We start from the raw sequence: 10,781 nt of genomic DNA on the forward strand, positions 1-10,781 counted from the left end.
ACTGTTCTCAATCTCACCAGCTTCACGCTCTCGCTCCCGTATTCACGTTCAAGGTTTGGCCTAAGTCAGACTATTGAGCAACACATTCCTGAGCATATGCTCGTCGACAGAAACAGCCACACCGCCAAAGAGCCTCAACATGACATCCAACTGTGCATGGTGACTGACGAATGATGCGCTCTACATCTGCAACAGATGCATGACACCTGCATAGCATGCTCTACGTTTCGTGCCTCATTTCTTCTGCTTAAGTGTCGATTCGAGACTCGTCAACTCTGTAGCGGTGAACAATTGAATGCCTCATGAACAGACGCTCACAAAACAACGTTCACCACGTCTTCCGCAGCGCAGATGCAGGTATCTCTGGTTTGGGAAGTTGACTGCAGACGCAGTAGCATCGTTCTCAAGAGAGGGGAATAGTCATGTGCGCATCAAGCAGAGTCCTCAACAAGAGTAAAAAACTTGCCCATTCGGTGATTGCGCATTTGCCTTCGTTCCATGTGTGAGGCTATAGAACGAACAGGATGCCCTCCTTTCCGCTGTTGAGATGGCGGTGAGCGAAGTCGTTGCATTGTGAATAATCCAATCACAACCGATAGCACGCAATGTCTCACACTGAGGTTAGATCTGCGAGGTTTGATCTTGGAGCATCCTCTTCTCATTTGCATATGGCGAGTGATGCACATGATACCTACCTACATTGAACGGAACCGGGTTTGAAGATTCGACGAGGGGTTAATCTGAGAGACTTGGAGTAACCCCATTGAGAAGTGCAGACTAATTGGGAGACTCGGCAGGCAAAGAATGCAAGTCTGACCATGCAGCCTCGTTCTGTAGATCAGGGCAGATCGAGCATTGCATCCGCCCCATTCGTGCAGTAACTTAGGGTAGCAACACATCCATCCAGTGATCTAATGATTTCGGTCATGTACATTAGATCGAGACTGTTTGGAGTCCATCACAGTACTAAACTCTGTTCAAAATTAGTTTCGACAGGCATACGACAATTAACGCATCGTAATGACCTGGAGGCTAGAGAAGCGAAATAACAGACCCGATCTCAGCGGATACCCCAGTTGACACTCCCGTGTCTCACCAGACTCCAGATGCCGCCCACAAGGCAAGGCAAGACAAGACAAGAGCAGAGTCAGGCAGGGTACTGTAGGTAGACAGGACCGGGAGGGGGCAGCACGGGTCACGGATAGATGATGCCAAGCAAGATTGACGGTCCTGTCGGCCTCTCTTCCTCATCCCCGTCCCCGTCAGCATCCCCTATATCCGTAACCAGCGGTGTCCCCTCCGTCGCCGCACAGCATAGCACAGTATGTACAGTAGGGGACAATATGCAGCAGCCTCAAAAGAGAAATACCGTCAATGCACTCTTCCCGCCCCGGACCAAGGACCTTAGTCCCGCGTAGCGGCATCCAATATCTCCGCTAGACCACATGGCCGTCCCCATTCAGAAGCCTCACCTGAGCCCAGCCTTGTCCATCAGAGCAGTAGCGTGCGGTGGGAGTTGTCTCTTCTCCACAGTCCGATGTGATATGGGTTTTTTTCTTAATACTGTAAGGGCGCGATGGCATTAAAACAAAAGAGACAACAACGGGCTTAGACTAACTGCGACAGATCGGCACGCCATGCGAAATTGCCGGGATCTTCAGACGGATGTAAGCCTATAGGCTTGGGTTTTAATATGCAGACCATACGTAGATGAACATGGTTCTTTTGCTGCAGCTTTTGCTTTTTCGAGAGCTAAAGGCTCATGATTGCTTTTTATTTTTTTTCTTACTGGGCGCGCTCAGGCCCCCCCAGCGGTCATTCAGGATGAGCAGTCTGTTTTCCATTTGCGTTTGACTCGCGTTGAATGTCGGTCTGAAGGATGCACTGTCAAAGCACGATTGAGTTCGTCCAGAAGGATGGCATCCTTGCCCTTGTAGAGCCTCAACATTTCGTTAACCAGCCTGTCAGGCAGTAGATACAATGATATTGCTCAAACTTGCCAAGACGAAAGACTACGGATCAGCCATGGCTACCTACCTTAGACTATCTTCCTGTTGGTGCCCAATCATTGACCGGGAGGCTCCTTGTCAACAGTTGGCAACTACAGAGCAAGGAAGCCCCTTACAGTAGATACTCTATAATTGGTCTTGACCGTTCAGGAATATCGTATTCGTCTTGCTGCCCTGTACCTGCGGGGAGTTGTCCAAAGGCCAGGACTACACCCACAACGTGCTTTGAAAACATCAAGATGATATCCATTGTAAAATTCACAGCAACTCGGTTTCAGATGAACCGGGTCGGTCTTGAGAGCCTGAGAACATTAAAACTTGATAGTCAGATCACCTGGCCGGGTTTGAGATACAGAGATATGGATGTAAGCGCGCATACATGCATACAGAAACAGTGTCAACGAGCCCCGTTAGAAGTCGGTGAATTCATTCAACGTTGGGTTTCATCACGTCAAGGTTTCCCTAGCCGTTCAATACATTACATATTGCCTTCAGGCGGTTCATGTCTAAGTATCACTTCTCAAAAGCATATCATATTCATCTTCATATACCACATGAAAAAGGATAAATCAAGATAGATCACCAAACTGCTACAGTGTCCACTATCAACGAAACAGTTCGAGATTACCGAGAATCAAGAGGTGGCAACCCTACACAATCTCCTGTGCTTGTCTCATCTGAGATTGGGATGCAAGTCAAGATCGTACCTTGCACCAAAGATAATAACTAAGATACGTCATTTCGGAAAATCTCCTGTTTGGAAACTACACAAGCAATTCGCAACGCCCGGAGAGAGCGATTGTTTGCTTTTGTCATTCTTATGATGAAGGACACATACTTGCCACAAGCAAATCCAAATTTGACTTCGTGAATCCTTAATTGTGACAGGTTATAGGTGTGCACTGTGGATATGTAATATTCGATATATCAGAATGACTCCTAGATGGACTGGAGCGATAGGGCCGGCGATCGATAGCCACGCGACATTAGACGTTTTGCGGTTCATCTGCCTGTGGTCAATTGGGTAATGGACGCGCTTCACAGTGGCTTAAGAGCCGGGTCCCATTAGCTTAACAGGGGTCGGCTTAACCACAGAGTTCGTAACCTGGCGCGATCAAGCCAGCTGAGGAACTTTGTCAGATCATTGTTGCCTACGGAGTACAGATCCCTTATCAAATCAGATCAGGTATCAATTCACTGAGGCGGACAGCTGCATACCCGACAACAGGGAGTTGAGGGCCTGGCTACCTGAACAGCTTTTCCCGAGGCTGTGGTTGCGTGAGTTCATCCCTTGTTAGCTCCTGCAAGGAGGCATTGTATCGCTGAGCTATTGAGTTCATTCTCCCTTCAATCTCCTGATATAGAAACTCGGTATAAGTATTCCTTTATCCTGGTTGCGTCTCGTCGGCAAGGGGGATGGTTGGAGTTAAGTCTGTCAACTAACGACTAGAGCTCGATGACTAAAAACAAGCTTGAATCACCAACGCCGAACTGGAAACACTCCCCTCGGATGTATGCTGTAAACCTCAATCCCAACGTTTCGCGGGAGGCTTCACAGGTCGTACAGTACGACATGGAAGACTGCTGAGTGACTGGCCATAGGAGGGGGGCGTGTGATAGACGTTGTAGTAGCGAGACTTTGCTCCAATGTGGGCTCTGGACAGAGCTAGGATCTGGATCTTGAACAGCATCGCCCCCCCACGGGAGGCTACATGTACATCCTATGTACCACCAATAGAGTTGTCGGGCATGGCCGGCTTTTGAAGGGATTAAGATGGGTTATCCAATCGCTTCTCGGTGCGAAGTCCAGTAGCTCAGTTCACTGCTTTTTCTTTTTCTTTCGCCGACTCTGTTGCGGGCTGGACCGTCACCGAAAAACGCGGGCAAGGTTGTTGCTTTTGGCTGCGGTCATCACGTCGAACTTCCAGATTTCGTGCCCCCCGTTTCACCAGCGGTCTAGTGTTTCTGGGTACCATTGACCGCAGTGCGGCACCAATTAGGTACTTTGACAGTATTGTCTCTCACGCACGCGTAAGTAACGAGCTTGGTGTTGGGGTCAGCTTCCGTGAATCAGTCCAGGGTAGCTCTGTAGAAGAAGGAGCTGCAAGAGGTTGTACAACCTTGGGGTTGAAGCAGTACCAATTGCATCAACATGACTTTGGGTGAGAGATTTGAGCAGGAATGGGTCAAAGACCCGAACACCTCTAGCATTCGCTCACGGGCCATCAGTGAGTTACAATAGATTGATAGATGCAACGGCCAAAAATACCAGCATCTGAGACACAATGATAAGTCAAACCCAACAACAAGAGCAAAAATGTAGTGCAAGTATGGTGCACGGGCTCCCTTTCTCTCCAACGTCTTCTGTCGCATCTGTGCTAGGTACCTCAGCAGGTCGAGTCCTTCGTGATGGAATACCACATTGGGAAAACGGAATTGATTGTGTGAAGGCCACAATCATAACCTTAAGCATTGGATGGCAGCAGTCTCAAGATTGATCCTACCTATTTCCCTACGTACTAACCTAGCCTCAGGCAGTCTGATCCTTGGTTTTATTGGATGAGGAAGCATTTTCTGTTGATATCCGGAATTGAGAAGGCGAGATGGAAATTTGGATGCAAATGGGAGAAAGTGGAGCAAGACCTTCCTCTCCCGGCAATACCTGACTCCTTCCAACATCACAACTCTAGTTCCTAAGGGCGAACTCCTTCCTTCCTTATCTTGACTTTAACGCTGAAGTAAAACGTCCTCCTTCAACTTCACAATCATTCTCAATGCCACGAAAACCCTTGCCAATATACCTACTAATTAAGGCCTCCAATTGATGTGAAGTCGCAAACGCGTCCGCAAATGGACCTGATTTGCGACGTTCAATCTCACCCCAGGTATTTACTGGGCTTATCAGCAAACGCCGAGCTTCAGTTCATACCTCCCTCAATTAATAAAAGCTAAAGCTCTATGGGCTTCCGAACTAATATCGGCCTGCAAAGTTGTACAACGCGAACAATGCCGTCCCATTGGTAGCTTGATCGACACACAAGCACGCACTTCTCTAGAGGCGCAGTCATGTACAACCACACCACGCTGTCCAGAACGAGGGAGGTCGCGCGATAGGTCAGGAAGAGGGGAAGAGACGACGTTAGGGAAAGTGCCAGATCTCTAATGTGCGATGTGCGATGCGTGTGCAACATGACCTGCATGATCTCAGAGAACCACCAACCTCATCTGCACCAGTCCTCGCTCGCTTGTTTTCCGCCTGCAATGCACACATCTTGCTCGATTCGCTGATCCAGTTTTACATCAGCCGGTCAACGGATTCTTTTTCTGCCCTACTTCCGAAGAACTTGGTGGTACGACATTGAGCTTGCAGTGCAGAGATGCGGGCATTTGCTTTTTCCTACAAGCAAGGAGTGTCAATGGCGAGGCATGGAGTTTCTGGAGGAATAATGGTACGCGCTTTGTTCCCCTGTATACCTGTCTCAGCTTTTACTACTCAAGCTTTGGCGTGGTTGTTGAGGATACCCTCGGCTTGAGCCGACCAGTTGCAACAAATCCATTGTGCAATACCGCCACCATGGCCCTGTCACTAGTCTGACTTCCCGCGGGCAGGACGAAATCAAATGCCCCTGACCAAGCGTACAACACGAGGTCTTTGTTGTTCCTCCAAAGGCTTTGAACGAGTTCGAAGCATAGCCACATAAGCCATGTATCACTTGGCTGCTTCGAATTTCACCAAAGCTTCGGTTGATGCTTATTCAACTCTGGACTGTCATGGTATACCAGGGCATTGCACCAATCTTGAGGAACGAACGTTAGATCATTGGCGAAGCAAAGAAGCATCCGAGCAATATACCTTACTCATTGTTCTGCAGACTTGACAATCCTTATCACGTGGCCCGAATGCGGCCCCATGCACCTCGAGCTCACTGAGACATGTCCCGGACCTGGAACAGTCTGTGCTGTAGCTGCCTAACCCTGGTCATCGGGATGGTTTCAACTGAGCAGCATGGCAAAATCTCAACACATGGAGCTGATCCCGCCAATGTGCCATCTTATATCAGACAGAGATGGTGAACAACTGGACCAAGAAGCCTCATCTTGCATGCTCGACTTAAAGGATGTGTGACTCAGACCGCGAGTTGGGACAAGCAAATCTGTGAAACGTCGCTGAAGATGTCTTACAGGTCCCCGTGCAACAACTGTGAAGCGAAGTCGTGAGCCATAACTCACTTTGCCCTATAAACTCGCCCGTCCGGGTCGACTTGGTACATGGAAGGCACTCAACCATTGTGACGGAGTGGAATCCGGAGGAACAAGGCGGGGTAGAGAACAAGATTTGTTTCGCCTCCGTGAGTGTCGGGTTGAACGATTCCCTCCCAGTTTTGCTTCGAATAACCGCCTCATGTCGTCAAAATCTAAGCCAAAGGGTTGTCAGCCTAGCTGCCGAGGGATTTTGGCCTTGTGTCTGGAAGTGCTGTCCGAAGATGGTTCTGGAAAGCATAGTCACAGACGACAGCATCTAAAATGATGTTTGAAAGCCAACATTATAACACAACGATGAAATGCCAAGGCATGTTCTCAGGTAATGGCCGATGAGATTCGGGTTCTTGGGCCCCAAAGGTGGGGTGGGGAGCGGGTGCGAGAATTTGACGCTAATCAAGTCCCAACTTCGTTACCTCAAGAGGGCTGTCGTTACAGTTGAGAGGCATGATTGGTCTCCTGAACCAATATTTGAATTGGTTCGCGTCGTCCACCAAGAGCTTGATGACTGCTGTAAGGCGGTTCCCTTGCGAGCGGCCCGCGCGCCATGTCTATCACTAGCATCCCAATAGTACATACATGCTGCAGGATCTCACGACCCAGTTAGGCCAGCCTTGCTTGCTCGCTTGGTCAATCAGTAGGTCTGAGTAAAGCTAGGCGCTACAAGCAAGGACGATCCCTACAGCTACTGTTGCACCCCTGAAGTGATGACCCCGGTTCCCTGTGCAGATCTCACACCCACACCTTTTCACAAGACCATGTCAAGCGTCTTGAGCTCTGAACCTTGATGCTGTAAGTTGTGGGAAACCTCAAGCAGAGGAACCAGTGCGATATTCCCTTGGGTTTTCCGTTGAATGTCTGAGAGCCTTTCAAGAGCCGAGGTGGCGTTCGTTCAAAGGCTTTTGTTCAACCTAGCCCTGGTAATGTCATGCTACATCAATAGCCCACCGGCAACTGGCAACTGGAGCAGAAACAATACTAGATGCTTGCTCTCCATTGCGAGATTGGCAACTGCAATTCGAGCCGCTCAGTTCTTTCATATTGAATCGTCGGGTTTTGGTTTACATGGCTCGCATGTTTGCCTTCCGCGATTCAGGTTATTGATCTGGCGTATGGCTCGCACAGGACACCCCTGCCTGTAGCGTTGCGCGCTTCTGACTGCGGGTATCAGGCAATTACTTGCATATGTGTGCAAATTGCCATGATGGGGACACAAAACCAGTGGCTCTTGTCGATGGCAAGTGACGAGGTTATATAAGATAAGTAGCACTCCCCTTCGATACTTCATGTGCATACTTGCCTTGTTCAGATAGTCAAAACAGTTCGACAGGCGGGAACCTATTATCCTACGAGTCTATTCAATCACCCGATCATATATCCGGCTCTAGTCTCTGCAAGAAATTCAGCCGGACAAGGATCCCATTACTACCAGGGCATACCGAAATAAGGAAGTTAACTTGGAATGGGCATGGCCACCGATGCCATACGCTTGGCTATAGTTATTGACATCTCTCTCAAACAAGGCCGAGTCAGCCATTGTATCTGTTGAAGAACAAGGGGCTATCGCCCTTATCTGGAACCTTCACCTATACTCAAGAGGTATGGCTCAATACGATCTTTCTGGGCTTCTGAGTCCACTACCCTAACCATCGCCATCCTCCTTGATTATTTCTCGTTGTTCTTCCCCGCTTTATAACTCGTATCAACGGTCCATGCCGCTCCTCAGCTTCGTCCAAGAGTCGACTCCAGTGGCGTTTGTGTGCCTCCAAAGTCTTTGGACTGTGAGAGACCGCGGCGCTTGAGTGAGAAACTTCAATGATCACGTCGGCCCATGTATCCCTTTGACTTTCCCATCCTTTTTCCCTTGCCCCACGCTTTCACTCCACCCGATCATATAATTAATTGCACAGTAATTGTTGACCATTTGGCGTCAATTCCTGAGGGTACCAATCTATGAAGAAATGAAATGCCTCCATTAAAACCAGGGGCTTTGACAGAATGTTCACATACGTACAAAAAGTACGGAGTACAAACGAGACTAATTGGAATGGGTTGACAGATTTGACTCAGAAGAGTGCCGACAAGGCGATCACTGATCATCCTACGCCAGCGGACCAGGGTCATATTTTGATCAAGTTTAATCCTTGTCCAGCGACACGGACTCCCAGCACCCCCGGCGAGCAAGAATTAAGCCCGTCCCAACTTCGCTGACGATTACACGCCTAGTCTGCCTGGTGCATCCTCACCTTGGGGTATTGACTGAAGTGGTGGTCGATAAAGTTGATCGCTGACGTGAATACGGTCAATTGATGTGTGGTGGTCAGTTGATTCAAAAGCTTTTGCTCCTTTGGCGACTGATCATCGGGACAGAATTGTTGGAGGCTAAGCTGAACAGCGAGCTCCATCGCAATTTCGCTCCGCGGTGATCTGAAAGATTGAAATTTCAGCGGTCCGCTTCCGAAGATCTCTCTTTCAAGCTTGCTTCCTAAGGTGAGTTGTGTTTGGCTCTGATCTGTTTCCGTATCAACCCTGGTCTGCCGGCTGCAACATCCTGTTCTCGCATGCTGTAAGAACTTTGGGGGTCTATTCTATTGAGGAATATGACCACCCAACGAGTAACTGGGAATTCACAAAGGAGAAAACAAATGGAGACGGGAAGACGGGAGCGGACCCAGTACGGTTAGGACCGCACCTTTCTGGGATAGGACCCTCTTGCTCTCCCTTGAGTCTTTCCTCCCTTGAGGCCCATGGGTTCCACGTCCATTACTGGACAGCGCCCATCAGCCCTTATAAATGATCTTGGCTGGCCCTTGATATCCAGCTGATGCCGCCTGCGCCGTGCACCATGCACTACCGACACCCTTGCACACCACTATCGATTCGCCCGTCCAAGCGTAACCAATCATCGTACCCTTGCTAACGACACTCCTAGGCTTCCCGATAGACTACCGGACGCATTACGCACACATTCCATCGTTCAGGCACGTTACAAACCGTTCTTTTATTTAATTTTGATTCTCAAATTCTTGCCTTTTCTTCTTTTCGGCGCTTTAGCTGAGATGCACAATACCAAGAAAACATATTCTTTTTTGAGGCTAGTGTGTCTCGTCTCCTTGCGTTCATTTGCTGCTTCCTACACCTTTTCTTGGGGTCTCGAGATCACAGAAGGTCACAACGTCTCATCAAAGGGGGTGTATCCAGGTTGTTCGTCGTCAACGCTGCCACGGGTTTGTGGTGTCCCCTTATTGCCGCCATGGTGTACCATGATAACATGGATCCTGGAGACCTCGGGATGCTTGTGGGTAGATGTTAAAACAGCAAAGGCCTTCTCGGGGCAGCACATGATGGATTATATGTGAGCACCAGTCAAGTATCTCAAGTCATGCCTCCTGAGGACTGGCACACAGAAGGAAACCCAGATCGAGCTTCTCCACCATTTCCCGAGCCCATGATACATCCCCTCCCCACCTGTTGACGCTGCCGTCACCCTTGCAGGAGGCTTTGAGACACTTGAGGATCTGGCATAACGGCCAAGGTGGTAGATTGCTAGCCTCCGCAGATGCCACAACCGCGGCGTTTCCTACCAGCATTTCCTAGCTCCTTTACTGTAACCAACGCTGCCGCTACTGCAGACTTGTTCTCTATGCAAGCTCATGGTTGTTCCCTCGTCTCCAAACGCTGCTTTCAAGATAGACGAGTGGGGTGCGGGATCGCCAGACAGGGTCCCGCAGACTCGAGTTAACAATGTCCAAGGCCAAAAGCAACCAGGCGGCGCCTTTTGCTGCTCCCTCCATCCCTTACCCTTGCACTTCGTCTCCATTTCTCATCTAGTCAGGTTGTTCCCCATCTCCATTGGCTTCCGTCAGGAAGGGATGGAATAGATACATCACTCCATAAGCTCAAACTACTCGTCTTGTTTCGCCCTTTCTTCCTTGCCTCCCCGCCCTTCGGCCCAATATCTTTTCGAAAAACATCTGAATCATCACTATCTCCCCTTGATGCAGGGCAATATCTTGCATGCACAAGTCCAACTTCCCACAAGAAATGCTCTCTCATGTTTCATCTCCCTCATCTGCCTCCGACACCTGCACCAACACTGTTTGTCAAGGCTCTTCAATTCCCAAATCTAAGTCAAGTCACTTACCCGCACTGAACCATCTACCCGTCTGTCTGTCTCTCTTCCACGCTCTAGCTTCAATCCGCGCAAGTCAGATACATAGGCTCGCGGGATCTGTCGTGAACACAGCTATGTTCTGAAGCTGAACTGACCAACAACAGCCTCGTACGCCCTTGCAGCTGAACGACGTTTATTACAATTTTGGAGACATTCTTTTGACCCTTAGTCTCAGTTTGTCCCTGTTGATCGCAATTGGAAACTTGTCTACAAGGTACGTAATATGTTAATGCTACGAAGCTGCGTTGCTTGAAGCACAACAACCAAGGCGGCAAGCCCATGCCATCATTCCTCATAATGCACAGCAAAAGACCAAACCTGACGAGTCTCCAGGAACA

At 49.2% G+C, this 10,781-nt stretch overlaps 2 protein-coding genes across 2 annotated transcripts; one reads left to right on the forward strand and one right to left on the reverse strand.

The window, feature by feature from the left end:
- Positions 1-1,819: 1,819 nt before the first annotated feature.
- Positions 1,820-2,259, reverse strand: FPRO_08379 (uncharacterized protein; the record flags this gene model as incomplete). The annotated part of the gene is made up of 2 exons (XM_031222041.1): positions 1,820-1,961; positions 2,126-2,259. The coding sequence occupies 2 exons, from the start codon at positions 2,257-2,259 to the stop codon at positions 1,820-1,822; spliced, it is 276 nt and encodes a 91-aa protein (XP_031087539.1).
- Positions 2,260-4,161: 1,902 nt separating this feature from the next.
- On the forward strand, positions 4,162-4,572 carry FPRO_08380 (uncharacterized protein; the record flags this gene model as incomplete). The annotated part of the gene is made up of 2 exons (XM_031222042.1): positions 4,162-4,237; positions 4,544-4,572. The coding sequence occupies 2 exons, from the start codon at positions 4,162-4,164 to the stop codon at positions 4,570-4,572; spliced, it is 105 nt and encodes a 34-aa protein (XP_031087540.1).
- Positions 4,573-10,781: the final 6,209 nt, after the last annotated feature.

Source organism: Fusarium proliferatum, assembly GCF_900067095.1.
Source record: "Fusarium proliferatum ET1 genome assembly, contig: FPRO_scaffold011, whole genome shotgun sequence".
Lineage (NCBI taxonomy): Eukaryota > Fungi > Ascomycota > Sordariomycetes > Hypocreales > Nectriaceae > Fusarium > Fusarium proliferatum.